Source organism: Carya illinoinensis, chromosome 13 (genome assembly GCF_018687715.1).
Source record: "Carya illinoinensis cultivar Pawnee chromosome 13, C.illinoinensisPawnee_v1, whole genome shotgun sequence".
Classification (NCBI taxonomy): domain Eukaryota; kingdom Viridiplantae; phylum Streptophyta; class Magnoliopsida; order Fagales; family Juglandaceae; genus Carya; species Carya illinoinensis.
Genome location: NC_056764.1, coordinates 10,961,944 through 10,975,934, shown reverse-complemented (window position 1 = coordinate 10,975,934; position 13,991 = coordinate 10,961,944). Strand labels below are relative to the sequence as shown.

The following is a 13,991-nucleotide window of genomic DNA, read 5'->3' as shown; positions in this document are numbered from 1 at the left end:
CAAAATTCTATAAAACAGCTTTTAACTCAAACCATTTTACTACCATTCACAAATTATTTTACAAATATTTAAAATTGAAAAGTACTTTATTTTTAAATAATGTATAGAAATAAAGTTTTGAAATTTTTTTTAAATTTTCTCATCCTATCTTATTTACCATCCTACGTAAAAGGGCTAAAAAGCAACAATATCCGAGTCCAACGTAACCAAGCACAAAGGTAAACAGAACTTTAGAAGCAGAATTCAACAGCAAATATGCCTGCATTATTCGTGGTAGCAGCAAAATTGTAGTATGGTGTAATTGATTCAACCAAGAACAGTCTTCTGTTGTCTACAAAAGAGTGGCCAATGCCATGTTTAAGGACTTTCATGGTTCTCAGTATTCATAATTTCCAAAAGGAGAAAACTCAGTATTTATAATTTCCAGAAGGAGAAAAATAGTAGGGAAAAGACACTCATTCACCACTTATTTGCTATGATGAACACCAAAAATGGAAGAGGAGAAAAGGGAAGCACAAAAAGCCGATAGGAAACTTTGATGATGTATCTTAAAGCACTGTCATGCATGATGCAAAACCTGTGACAAAAGGTTCTCCCCTTTCTCTATATTTCAGCCAACAGATTCATTTCTTTTTGGCAACTCCAAGCCTGTGTCGGAAATCCTCCTCCATGAGGGGAAGGCCATCCCTCAACTTGATTTTTGGCTCCCATCCCAGCAATTCTTTAGCCTTGGTGATGTCAGGTTTCCTTTGTCGCGGATCATCAGGAGTGTTGTCAACCATCTTTATCTCTACCTCAGGATTAATAAGCTACAAAAGCATATGGTCGGCATTAGTGATAGATAAATACGATTAATTTAGCAGAGGCACCTGATCCCATTTTTGCATACAGCAATCTTTGAAAATTGTTTCAAGGCACTTAATAATTTCTTCTTTGATCAGCACTCTGCTGACCAATATTCTAAAAGTATAGGTTACACAAGTGCTAATGCTGCACACAAGTACAAATTCAGACAGACTGTACTTCTTTGACATTAACCCTTTTAGTTTCATACTCGAGGAAAAACTCTGCTAGTCCAAAGACTTGCACAACACAATCAGCCATCAAACTACTTCCACAACACGTCTCAACAAATGCATCATATTTAATAATGAATCCAACTTAAAACATAACATATCAGAATATAGCGTTAAAAAACCAGTGACAAATAGAAACTGACCTCCTTTACTGTCTCGGCAAGTTCAAGCATGGTAAATTCACCTGAAGATGTACAAGAACTACCAAGGTTAGTACATGCACGTAATTACCTCCAACATTAGGGAACTGGATGTCTCTACATATGCAAAACCACAGTTTGTAAGACCACCTGGATTTCCAATGTTGATGGGCCCAGTGTTCTCTCCTTCCATTAGACGAATAAGGCCATCAACCTGAAACATTTAGACAAAACTATATATTAAATGGATAGAGAAACATTCCAAACAAAAATATCGCCCTTTCAGTTGATCCCTGTAAGTCATGGCAGAGTTCAAGCAAATTATACATCTTGCATACCATGTCAGAAACATAACAGAAACTGCGAGTTTGGGTTCCGGGAAGTTGGACTGTCAATGGTTCATCACTGCAAAGTATGAAACAGGGAGTTGAAATTAATGGCTAAACAAAACTAGACAAGTGAAGAAATAAAGATTTTAACAATTCCACCAAGTCAAGGTACGACAAACCAAGTTATAGAAAGCAGTTTAACAACTAAAAAGCTCTTCGGAATTTCCATATTTGTTGACAAGAAGGCACATCAAACACACTTTGGACTTTTATAAAGCCTCCATAAAAGAGATCATTAAGCTGTATCAATGCTACACCAAGCCAATGTCACTATCATGGTAAGAAGAAAGAAATGAAACTGCAGTACTTACCGAATTGCTTGGGCTATGAAATTGCTGACCACCCGCCCATCGTCAATATTCATGCGTGGCCCGTATGTGTTGAAGATTCTAGCAATGCGAATTTCTGTTGTAAAAGATAAAGTGAAATAAAATACATCCAAAGAAATTATAATTGGAAAATCCTCTAATTTAGCAAGAAAAGGAGGAAAAGCTTTCCTTATACGAGAACTTTTACCTATCCCATGCTGCCTGTGATAATCAAACATCAAGGTCTCAGCTACACGCTTCCCCTCATCATAGCAGCTCCGAACTCCTACAATTCAGAAAATGCATTTGGTGGTGAGATGTCCTTATGAATTTATGAGATGCAGAAAAAAGCATCCGTAACTAGTTTAAAGAACTGATATATCCTTACTTCTTATACATAGAATAGAAGCACGGGTATTAAATCATGTTATACAGTTATCGGCACATTTATGGGTCATTTACAGATGCAGACTCATTTAAAAGCATCCTATGTTAGCATGATAGGTTTGACATTACAGATAAGTTAAGAATAGAAACTTGTTAATCAAGGAAATAAGTTCAGTGTGTCCCCAATCTCCCCAATCAAATGGTAAATATCAGACTACGTATTTACATAAACATAATCACACACACATGTGCATATATTAATCAATTCCATTTAGTGAATACCAAGACAATGGCGCATTCTTTCTACTTTCTTCAGTCGCAATAAATTTCCACTGGATATAAAATCTTAATCGGCCAAGCCATAATCATCTTATTAGATTAGGCAATCAAAATACGCTCAGTGTGTCCCCAATCTCCGCAATCAAATGGTAAATATCAGACTAGGTATTTACATATACATAGACACACATGTGTGAGTATATTAACCAATTCTATTTAGTGAGTACTAAGACAATGGTGCATTCTTTCTACTTTCTTCAGTGACAATAAATTTCCACTGGATATAAAATCTTAATTGGCCAAGCCATAATCATCTTATTAGATTAGGCAATGGATCACAGGCTAAGTTTGACTGATACCTACCAATTGGGTTAACATTTCCCCAGTAGCTCTCTGGCTGGGGATGCACAAGAGGATCTCCATATACCTCTGAGGTTGATGTAAGTAAAATCCTGTTCAACAGTGTATTATTACTGACAGTTGATGACAGCAGTCAAAGCAATAAATATAACCTCAAGTCCCCAAACCTGGCACCAACTCGCTTGGCAAGTCCTAGCATGTTCAGGGTGCCAATCACATTTGTCTTTATGGTCTATTAAAGCAAAAAAAAAAAAAAAAAAAAAAATGTTGGTCAGACAACATTCAACAGTTCTTCACATTTTTAGATTTTTAGTTTATTAAGAAGAGAGTACAACAAAATAACAGTTTTCTTTGTCTACTTTCAAAACTGCTGCTGTCTGTCTCCTGAAAAATGCTGGTTGATGAAGAATACAATTTTTAGTGGCGTCTTTTGCGTAAAAATTACTCTGGCCCCATTGATGCAGCATTAACAAAAATGAGATTCAGAATAGACCCCACAACAGCAAGGTATTTTTATCTTTGGAAGGAACCATGCGGTTAATGATGGTATACTTGATAGTCAATATGCCAATCTAGATTGTTGAGGATGGTCAAAATCCCCCCACCTTTATTCATGGTACTCTAATTATTAAACAGGGATCTGAATTTCAATCCGATGGCCTTTTTTTCCCTAGTTGATAGTGACAGGTGTTGACAAAAAAAATTCAAGAAAGAATCTTCAAATAAAATATAAGAAGGATTAATATATATTAATCCTTTGATAAGTACGTAGGTTTAATAAATAAGACAAGGAGAAGATACTTACTAAAATTCTCATATAACACATTCATATATATAATAATCAAGCATAGGTAATACACACCTTCACAGGATTGTATTTGTAGAAAATTGGAGAAGCGGGGCATGCAAGATGGTAAATCTGATCGACCTCAATCAACAATGGCTCGGTAACATCTATTACAAAAAATGAATCACAGTATATTTCATATTCATCACAACTTATAAATTTGTAAAAGAAACAACTGGGAATAGAAAAGTGGTCCATTGTAAACTTAACAAAGAAATCATTTTTCTTGATAAGTTAAATCCCTTAACATGTTCTACCTATAAAAAAAAATCATTTTTCTTGATAAGTAGTATCATTATAGAAATGAGCAAAAAGGTAGTTCCAAGTACACATGGAGTATATAATTGATAAAACCAAAATAAATACTCAAAAGATAACAAAAAAAAAAAGAATCCCAAAAAACTTGTTTGAGTATATAATTGATAAAACCAAAATAAATACTCAAAAGATAACAAAAAGAAAAAGAATCCCAAAAAACTTGTTTGGGATAACCATTTCAGATGTAAACCGATTTCTGTAGTATTGGCACGATCAATTATAACATGCAATGATAATGGTTACAAGCGTTCTATTATGAATAGCATCTTTTTCTGTCAATCCATTCACAATAAAGGCATGTGACGGAAAAATCACGGCATGAAAAGTTAAAGAAATTACTAAGCATATTAGTCAACTTGTCGATGCCATAACAATGTTTAAGCATATTCTGAATTTTCAATTAAGGAGGGCACAATGTACAAGCTTGATCTGAGATGCCAAACCTAACAAAAACAGCACTTTTAAAGAAGCGTACACTGGAACGATTGCACTTTAATTGCAACTGAAAGTCTAAGACTAAAACTATTAAAAAACATAACCCAGCATATATTACTCCATTGAACTAATTACTACAACAAAGGAAAAGTTTAGGACTATGGCATTTTCAAGCAAGGACTTAGAAATAAGAACACTTAAAAATCAATGTTGAGAATATACCATGACGAATAAGCTCAAATCTCGGATGACCAATCCATTTTTTAAGATTGTCCTTTGATCCAGTGAAGTAGTTATCAGCTACAATTACCTGAGTAGAAAATATATATGGAATATAAATTGTTTTATTCTGGTCACATGAAGTCAGAAGCTATATATTTTGCTGGTATTAGTGACTCAGCATATGTAGAACGGCTATATTCTACCTAGGGTGCTAATTCTAAGAGCACCTATCCCTTTTACATCAAATCTTTTAATCATGAATAAACACAAAAACTGAGCCGATATATGATAAGAAAAAATGTTGACCTCGTTCTTTTCATTTTCCATCAATTTATCGACTAAATGAGAGCCAATGAATCCAGCTCCTCCGGTGACCAAGATTCTCATATTTGACTGTCATCAACAGTGAAAGTCATCATGAAATAGTCAATAGTAGATCAATCAACCAAATGACTGTAACAAAAATAGAGAGTGCATTGCTTTTTTTTTGTAAATTAGCACAATTACACATGTTCTATTCCAATGTACTGAAATAAAAGAAGGGCATATGACAATCCATCTAATAATTTGAAAGAGAGAGTTACATATTAATCATGATTTGTCAGTTTTAATAGATGCAAAGCTGTATTGTTCTCAAAATGCAAGATCTCTGATCCTCGAAATCCTTTACACGAGTTTCAACATACAACCCTGGAAATTATAGGATTTATTTCATTTTGGGCATGCATGATGGGATCAAACATAAGATCTAAGTATTGGTACATATTCTGCACCCCTTCGATAGACCTTCTTAATCTGTACAATATGTTGTGTGCAGTGGAAAAATAAGAAAACATATGTAAATCCAATAGTTACGAAGCTTTTCAGCAGATCCAATGGTACAAACAAACGGTAAGAGCAATCTGAAAATAGAACCCAAAGATGCAAGAAAAATAAATTAAATCACTATGGGTTAGAGCAAATGCATCATGCACAGTTATAAGTGAACAAAAATAGTATGATGTATTTGACAGCAGAAAAGCCGTAAGTAACAAATGCCAACAAACAAAGGAAGCTACCACTCGCAGATACAGATATATCAGGATCGCAATCACATAATAATAAATGCCATAAGAAACACATAATAATCAATAGCCGTGATAACGAAATTGCGGAACCACAAAAAGCGATATTCAGAAAAATGAAAATATTTTTTACCTGAAAAAACTTGGAAAATCGCAGTGGAGACGGCAATGGAGGTGGCTTGGTTGTTGTTTGGTGCTCACCGTTGGCAGTGTTCGTTGCCATTTCTCTCAGATCTCCTCTAAAACCCAATGCCTGCCACAATTTCCCAGACAATCAAACTTTGTAGTAATAAATACTCGAGATTTTTCAAGATGAAGGGACAAAACAAAGGCTCGGACAAAATTATCAAAACTAAACGAGATCATTCCGAATCAGATGAGAGAAAGAAGGCGAGGCGCGGACCTAATAGTCGGTTCAAAGAAGTGGACAGCAAACCCTAATTACACTTCCGATCCGCGAACACTCAACGATCATGGACCCGTATTTATAGTACAAAACCAATTCAAAAATCGACAATTTCGCGATCAAATACCAAATTAATTAATATTTTCTTCAACAAAATTCAAACCAAAGGCTTCAAGTTCACGGAATCCTTAAAAGTATGATAGCTACTCGATACCATTGTACCAATAACAGAAATAGAAATCCCACCAGACTGAAAAACCGAAAAAAATAAACCAAAAAATAAAATTCCAATTGTCGGCATTAATTTCAAAGTCAATTACCTAAGCAGAGAAGATAATCGAGGGATTTTACTGGGAGGCTTTGGGATTAGCAAATTAGAGTGAGGGGATTAAATAGGGATTAGTAGGGTCAAGGATTAAAGGAATTTTGGGAGATATGCCTTCGGTATCAACTGGTTAGTGGGGAAGGAGGTTCCTTTCAACTTGTTGAGCTTAAAGACAGAAGAATGTGATTCTCTTCTCCATGCTTGAGTGTCTTTATGCGCTTTACGTATCTAGGGTGCTGCCACGTGTACCAAGAAATGGCGCATGATCCAGATCCTGAGATCCACCCTTTATTTATATTATTAATAATAATAATAGGAAGAAATTCTGTCATTGAGTTTCGACCATCCTAATTATAATAATACTATTTGTCTTTATCACTTACGTGAGGGCGACCCAATTTTATCGATATTACCAATAGATAGATGGTTTTTTAACAGAAAAAAATAACCATTATTAAGGAAAAGTTTCTTTAATCATCAAAGTCTTCTCATCAAAGTGAAGACGCCTCCAAGATGAGATAAAAATATTTTTAAATAATAATAAAATGGTTTAAATTAAAATATTTAATTAAATTTTAAAAAATAAAAGAGAAAAAATTGAATAAAAATATTATAAAATTAAAATATTATTAAAATATTGTAATTCAAAATTATTGAATTGTTTTTTATATTTTATTTGAAAATTTGAAAAAATTATAATGATTAAGTAATGATTTGATAAAAAAGTTAAGATTTGAAATTAAAAGTATTTATATTTGAGTGGTGTTTAGATTTGAGATGAGATGAGATCATGAGAATAAAAAATGACCCATAGACCTAACAAATTGAATTCATATTCTTTAAGAGACATGATTTAGGTACAAAGAGATTCGATAAAAATAAACTCCTAAATTAACGTGGTTTAATGTGGTCCATTAGATTATAAAAATATTTTTATTATAAAGTAAATCTAACGCATTATATGAAATCATATCAATTTGTAAATTTACATTTATGAGATCTTTTTGTAGTTATAGTACTTATCATTTTCTAATCAAGTCAATTTAAGAGGAGAATAGCTAGAGCGACAACTTGCACGTGGTTAATAACTGGTTTGGTTAACAAAAATCAAACAATCTCATCTCATCTCATATAAATTATTATAATTTTTTTAAATTTTTACGTAAAATATAATAAACAATTTAACTTGTTCAAGTCTCAAAACAAAACTAATATTAAAAAAAATTATATTATAATAATATTTTGTTTAACTTTTTATAAAACATCTTATTTGAACTGCGTAATCAAACGATGCCTAAGATAATTGAATATAAAATTGCAGTTGGAAGGTGCAACCAAGAAAGAGAGATTATAATCGACTGATTTGGTGAATTCGTATGTCTTGTTTGTTAGCATGAGCCTTATATTGTATTAATCCTAACTTAATAACTTCGTTTCAATTAGTAGTTGGATGGAATGATATGATTAAACTTGAAACCTAAGAATCTAGTAGAATGGTGACATGAGGCACGACGACACGTTCTTCACGTGCAAGAACGAATATCAACCACCTTGGAAATGCACGCCAGTGGGAAACCACAACTTTTAGGTTTTTGAAATATCATCCATTCAGCACTTCTATCATTTTTAACTATTTTAATGAAGAAAAAAGAGATACAATATAATATAAATAATTAATTTTATATTTGTTATGAACTTAAATTTTTAAAATAAATTATGATTTAGCATAGTATCAAAATAGAGACTTGAATTCGAATCTTGATTCCATATTCTATATTATTTAATTAAACATTTTACATGTTAGACCTACTATTTAAGAATGTTAAAATATTATATAAATAATAATAAACCTTTTTTTTATGAATTTAAGCTTTTGAAATAAACAATAATTTCAAAACGAGGTGGGATTGCGGATATCTGTCTCATCTCTCTTCAATAAAATGAAAGCAAATAAATTGAAATATTGAGAATTGGTATATTTTAATATTAAAATGCAGAACAAATTAGCATTCAGTGGCTGTAGTTTAGTGGTAAGAATTCCACGTTGTGGCCGTGGAGACCTGGGCTCGAATCCCAGCAGCCACAGATTCGCTTTTGATTTTGAAATAATATCAGTTTTTGAGGGCTATGGGCCTTGGGGGCCTATCAGTATTTTTTCTTCCGACATTGGGCCCATTGTTGATTAGACCGGTATTGAAATAATCACTCCATATTCACTTACTTTTTTTTTTTCCAATTTATTAATGATCACCTTTCATTTTTTTTTAAAAAAAATATGTAAATGGGATGAGGTTTCAATCTAGATTTTTAATTTGTAGAACCGGGACACAGGCTATCAGACTCTTGGCATATCACTTTTCATTTTAATATTACATAATTCTGCGACCTTCTCATCTCAACCTACTATTAGCACATTTTACGCACTTAAAATTTTAGGTGTTTTTAATTTATACCTTGTTAATATGATAAAGTTGACATATTACATTTTACAATGTCTGATTTTTCTCGCTAAGATAGATGAAAATAAATTATCTTAACATGATCTTGATGTCTATAATTTAATGAAACATTTACCATGTTATAATTTTTTTAATATTTTGAAGGCGTAATACATTACATGATTCGCTTTACCTTCTTGAAATCTACAATTATGTAATTGTGAATGTAACTAGCTTGCAACATATATTTAATTTGTTGTTCATTTCTGCAACATTGCATGCAGGGGTTACACTGTTGATTAGCTTACGTGATATTTCCAGCATATATAGACGTGGCCTAGCTAGCTAGAAGGATTCTCCCATTGAACGAGTTCCTTGATTTCCTTTCCAATCTCAGCGGACTCTCTCACTAAACTGCTGATGCAATACCCCAGGGCAGTCAAGCCTAAAACCCTTTGGCTGTAGTACTTGAGCTCGTCGTGATCAGTACTTTCAACCTGAATTTTGTCCAGAAGTTCTTTTGAATGTAAGAGATATAAATCTATTATTTTCTCCATCACATGTTCATCTAAATTTGATTCCATGATAATCATGTTTGGGTAACTTCTTGATTTTCCCAACTCGAGATCACAAGAAAACTTATTCTTAGCAAGCTCCTTTTCGAGTAATGTGAGGAATTTCATCGAAGTGACTCGTTCATAACATTTTATTGAAGAGCAAACCATTTCCTTGAAGAGTTTAAGGTCATGATCTTCTAGCTTATTGACAAGCTCTTTCCAAGAATCCGCAATTGATCCTTGTGATGCTTGCTCAAGTAATCCCACCGCATGAGCACTAAAAAGCAGGATATCACCCATTTTTGATAAAGACTCGAATATCTTAATGTAGCAAGCACTATGAAAAGGCAAAAACCAGAAATTGGGTTCCACATCAGCTTCCTTAATGATCTTCCCAAGCTCGCTTACTTGGATTTCAAGCCTCCTTTGGTTCTCTTCCAATTCGGATATGTTGCTGTTGCATCCGAGGCTTACTGAGGCGACACAGGCGGGCAATGTCCCAAGACATTTAGAGAGTTGAGTTCTCGCCAGGGTTGAAGCTCTGGTAGGCTGCAAGAGTAGTTCAACCATTATTGAACATGACAATCCAATGAAGGTTTCAGTAATTCTTGCCATCGCAAATTGACTTGGAGGACCAAAATTTTTCCTGCTCAGGATGATTACTGCCCCGATTACTGCAGAAATTCCTCCGGCCTGGCCATACATCCGGCTACGCTGTAGAAAGCTCGTGAAAATGAACCAAGGGAGAAGAGATAAGAATACTATTGGCAAGAATTTTCCAAAAAGTGAGCAACCCAGTACTCCATACACGCTACCCAAGACAGTCCCCTGAGCTTTAACGTTGGCAACTTTGAATGTTGCCTCCCTGGCTGATGCAAGACTGATCGCTACAGAGAGTCCTGACCAGTACCCATTTTCCTTGTTATAGAGCAACCCAAATAGCACTGCAAGGCCCAGGGAAAGTGAGCATTTGAATGCTGGCATTAGCCTATTCCAACTTACCTTCATGGGCAAATTGCTCGAGACCCCATGTAAGGAGATCCCATTATTTTCATCATTCCGAATTGTTTTGCCTTTTTTGTAAGCAGACGGTTTGGCCAATAAATTGCAGTGAAGGAATTTCATGCAAAATAAGAAGAAATAGGAGGGTAAATCTTGGTGGGCTGTTGGAATGGTTTGAAGGGCTTGGAGGGACTTCATTATATCTTCTGCATTGGACTCGGGAACAGTAGGTGGATCACAAGGCAAAGAGCTCATGGATTCTTTGATACAAAGACACGAGCTCCTCAAATCGAAGCAAACCATCTTTCAGCTCTCCACCCATTATTCTAGCTGGATATGAAGAGTTACCTGTTAAAGTCATTTCCATCCCTCTAAACGGTGTCATTATATCTTGCCATCTGTACTCTCCTGCCTTTAAGGCCTGCCAGTGTTGAAGTTTTGTTACTGAAACTCCCTCCCACTGCATGCTTTCCTGTTACAAAGAAGATAAAAGAAAATTAGGCAACGTGGATGTTTATAACATTAGATCAAGACATGTTAACACAGCTAAAGTTGCCTACTTGGTGCCTTTCGATACTTGAAAGAAGTTCGGTTCCTGTTCCAGCCAAGGACTTGGCTCGAGAGATCGATACAAGCGCGGATGCGCTGTCCTCCGCACAGAATGCTCTCACAAATTAATGACTTTAGCGTCTCTGAAACGTTCTCAGCGAGTAGCTTGCTGTTCTGTTTCACCTGCATATATCATATATATGGAAATTAAGATAAAGCGTCGTTCCAAGCTGCTGGCCCATTCAGCCAAATTAAGGTAAAATGATCGTCAATAACGTCTATGACGTAGGAGTTCTACTACAGTAATTTCTAATTGACATGTTTTGGGAAGTTAAAAAATAATTGGATCAATAATGTTATATTAGATGCTTGCAGCACTTGTAACCAACTAATATGATTCCATGAGATTCATTAGATCATCTATTTTATAATCAAAGTAATTTTATAATCTAATATATCATATAAAGTCACATCAATTTATAAATTTATTTTTATATAATTCTTTTGTGTCTAAAGTATAATATTTCCTAATAAGTATTTGGAGCAGCCGTGGGACGTTTGACCTCCTAGATAGTATATCATTTATTTTTGACTGAGATTACCTACAAAATTACATTTCTCTTTCAAAGTATAGTATCTATTATTTCATGCAATAAAAAAAAGGTGCTGGAAGGAAAGATGTTCCTTTAACTTGTTGTCCGGACTCCGAACTCTCGATGGTCGATGATTTGAAGTGAAAGAGATAGACAAATTAAATGGACTTTACAATATTTATTACTCATTTAATATTACCTAAAATGTCTATGCGAGCAACAATAAATATTGTAAAGGCCAAATGATGTGTCTATTTCTCTTCTACTTGACATCCTCAAGCTTGAATAACAAATTGAGAGGATCTTGATCGTTTATTTACATATTTATTTATGAGAAGTATTAGATTCATAAAAGGATCTCTACAAAATATAAAAAGTTTATAAACTAATATGGCTGAATTATATGATACTCTAGATCTTTTTTTATAATAAAAAGATTTTTATAATCTGACATATCACAAAACACTACGTTATCTTATAAATTTTATCTTGTGACATTTGATTGTAAACAAAATATTTCTATTTATTTTTAGCCATATATATATCAATGACTTCGAATGGTAATTCCTCATTCATAATCATGATATTATTAAGATTGGTGTAATTACCTCGGAATAGGCTAGCCGTGGGTAAGGAAGCAACAAGGCAAGAACACAAGCCAAGACTCCAACGGCCGTACTTGCTGCCACATGGAGAGGGTGCATGACGGGGTCGGTGTGCGAGCCATTGATGAAAGCTACTACGTACACAATCGCAACCTGACCCAATCCTATACGCTTTGATACCAAGTGAGTGGACTCGGGCAGTGCCACCACAAACGAGCGAAGCGCCACCGCCAGAGCAGTGGTCAAGCTCGAGAACCTGGCCGGCTCTATCACCCGCAAGCACAAGATAGCCGCACCAACACTCTGGACCGTGGCGAAGAGCGCGAGCCAGCAGCCACGCAATGTATCGCCTAGTGTTCATCAGTTGCATTAATGATCAGGATTACGGTCACATAGGAAAATGCTGGGAAGGCTATTGGCGTTGGAGGAAGGCAGGACCGTACATGGTGGTGCAGCCCACAATAATGCAGGCGAAAGCAGTCCGGAACGCGGAGGCAATGCAAGCACGCCGCCCTTCTCGAGCTCTGTTAATGAAATATTGGTCGGGAACGGGAAGCATTGCGAGGAAAAATGCTCTTATAATTAAGTTGTACGTAGGATTTGGAATGTTGAGAAAGAGGCTAGGAGTGCATATGTATTGCTAGGTACTTTGAGTGTTATGGTAGGGGTTTTATAGAGGAAGGAAAACCAATTGGAATGGAATTAACCACTTTGATCGAAGACTAGTCTAATGGGTCGCACTAAACTACGTACTTGAATGGTATTGGTACGTGTATTTTTTTATATATATATATATTTTTTTTTTCCAGTTTGCAACTAGTATGTTGGTAATGACGTTAACTTCCCATTTCATTTTTCATTTACATATTATTTATATATATAGCTTTACTGTAATTGCTACCTATATTTGGAGAACAACCGTACCATACTGGCATGCATACTCAAGATCTACAATAGAAAGCAATGGGCATGGTTCAATGGAGGGCTAATTTTCAAAGCCATGCACCACAACCAGTGGGGTCATGAAAAGAAAGATCATAACTTGGTGATTATCATCACAGCTTTCAGTTAACATGATTCTAGGCAGAAAAATATTTTTTCAATTCCTTGTTTGAGCTGAAGGACCTCAAGTACGTGGTACGTAGCTAGAGAGATAGATGCATTTATATATATACTAGGTGAGAGCAACGTGTAATGTACGTTTGCTTAGTTTATATTTAATTTTTTTGGTTAAGAATTAATTTTTTATTAATAAAGATGTAATATTTTTGGTTAATTAAGTAATCAATAATGTAATATTTATGTAATTGAGATAAATAAATAAACGTTGTGATATATTAAAAAAGAAGAGCATTAATAGAATCTATAGCATGGTCCTATAAATAAACATTGCTCATAGTTCTATAAAATCTGTTTGAGATCATTTTGATTCTAACATGACGATTCAGCATTTTTCTCATCTTGCACCGCTTCAATAGAAAATGCATTAAACTGCTTATATCTTTTCTCCTTAAATTTCTCTGGATCTGTATAAACTTGAATCTTCCAATTTTTTTTTTTGATAATTTCTCCGCAATGCTTTTAACATACGGTCGATTTTCTTACAAAATAAATTTTGAATAGCTTTACATAATTAATAAAATAAAACCCCCAATTTTTTTTGTAATTATAAAAATATATAAAAAATAAAA

General features: G+C 34.4%; 2 protein-coding genes and 1 non-coding gene across 4 annotated transcripts; 1 reads left to right on the top strand and 2 right to left on the bottom strand.

The window, feature by feature from the left end:
- Positions 1-242: 242 nt before the first annotated feature.
- Positions 243-6,741, bottom strand: LOC122292556 (UDP-glucuronic acid decarboxylase 6). 2 transcript variants are annotated; one of them, XM_043100964.1, is made up of 13 exons: positions 6,552-6,741; positions 5,959-6,078; positions 5,068-5,154; positions 4,762-4,849; positions 3,802-3,893; positions 3,107-3,171; positions 2,943-3,031; positions 2,122-2,199; positions 1,917-2,010; positions 1,555-1,621; positions 1,367-1,430; positions 1,220-1,260; positions 243-809 (listed from the first exon to the last, which is right to left on the bottom strand). In XM_043100964.1, the coding sequence occupies exons 2-13, from the start codon at positions 6,046-6,048 to the stop codon at positions 624-626; spliced, it is 1,041 nt and encodes a 346-aa protein (XP_042956898.1). In that variant the 5' UTR covers positions 6,049-6,078; positions 6,552-6,741; the 3' UTR covers positions 243-623. The 2 variants fall into 2 exon arrangements, with proteins under 2 accessions (XP_042956898.1, XP_042956899.1); XM_043100965.1 differs by lacking the exon at positions 6,552-6,741 and adding an exon at positions 6,229-6,405.
- A 1,828-nt stretch (positions 6,742-8,569) lies between these two features.
- TRNAH-GUG lies at positions 8,570-8,641 on the top strand. Its single transcript has one exon. It is a non-coding gene; the product is annotated as a tRNA-His (tRNA).
- A 694-nt stretch (positions 8,642-9,335) lies between these two features.
- Positions 9,336-10,808, bottom strand: LOC122290942. The gene has a single exon (XM_043098607.1). The coding sequence runs from the start codon at positions 10,806-10,808 to the stop codon at positions 9,336-9,338; it is 1,473 nt and encodes a 490-aa protein (XP_042954541.1).
- Between the last annotated feature and the right edge of the window lie 3,183 nt (positions 10,809-13,991).

Coding starts and splice junctions, on each gene's coding strand:
- LOC122290942 (XM_043098607.1), bottom strand. CDS start 10,808: ATGAGCTCTTTGCCTTGTGATCCACCTACTGTTCCCGAGTCCAATGCA.
- LOC122292556 (XM_043100964.1), bottom strand. CDS start 6,048: ATGGCAACGAACACTGCCAACGGTGAGCACCAAACAACAACCAAGCCA. Junction 2,200..2,942: donor GGGAAATGTTAACCCAATTG/GTAGGTATCAGT, acceptor TCTGAATTGTAG/GAGTTCGGAGCTGCTATGAT. Junction 1,622..1,916: donor TTCATAGCCCAAGCAATTCG/GTAAGTACTGCA, acceptor CATACTTTGCAG/TGATGAACCATTGACAGTCC.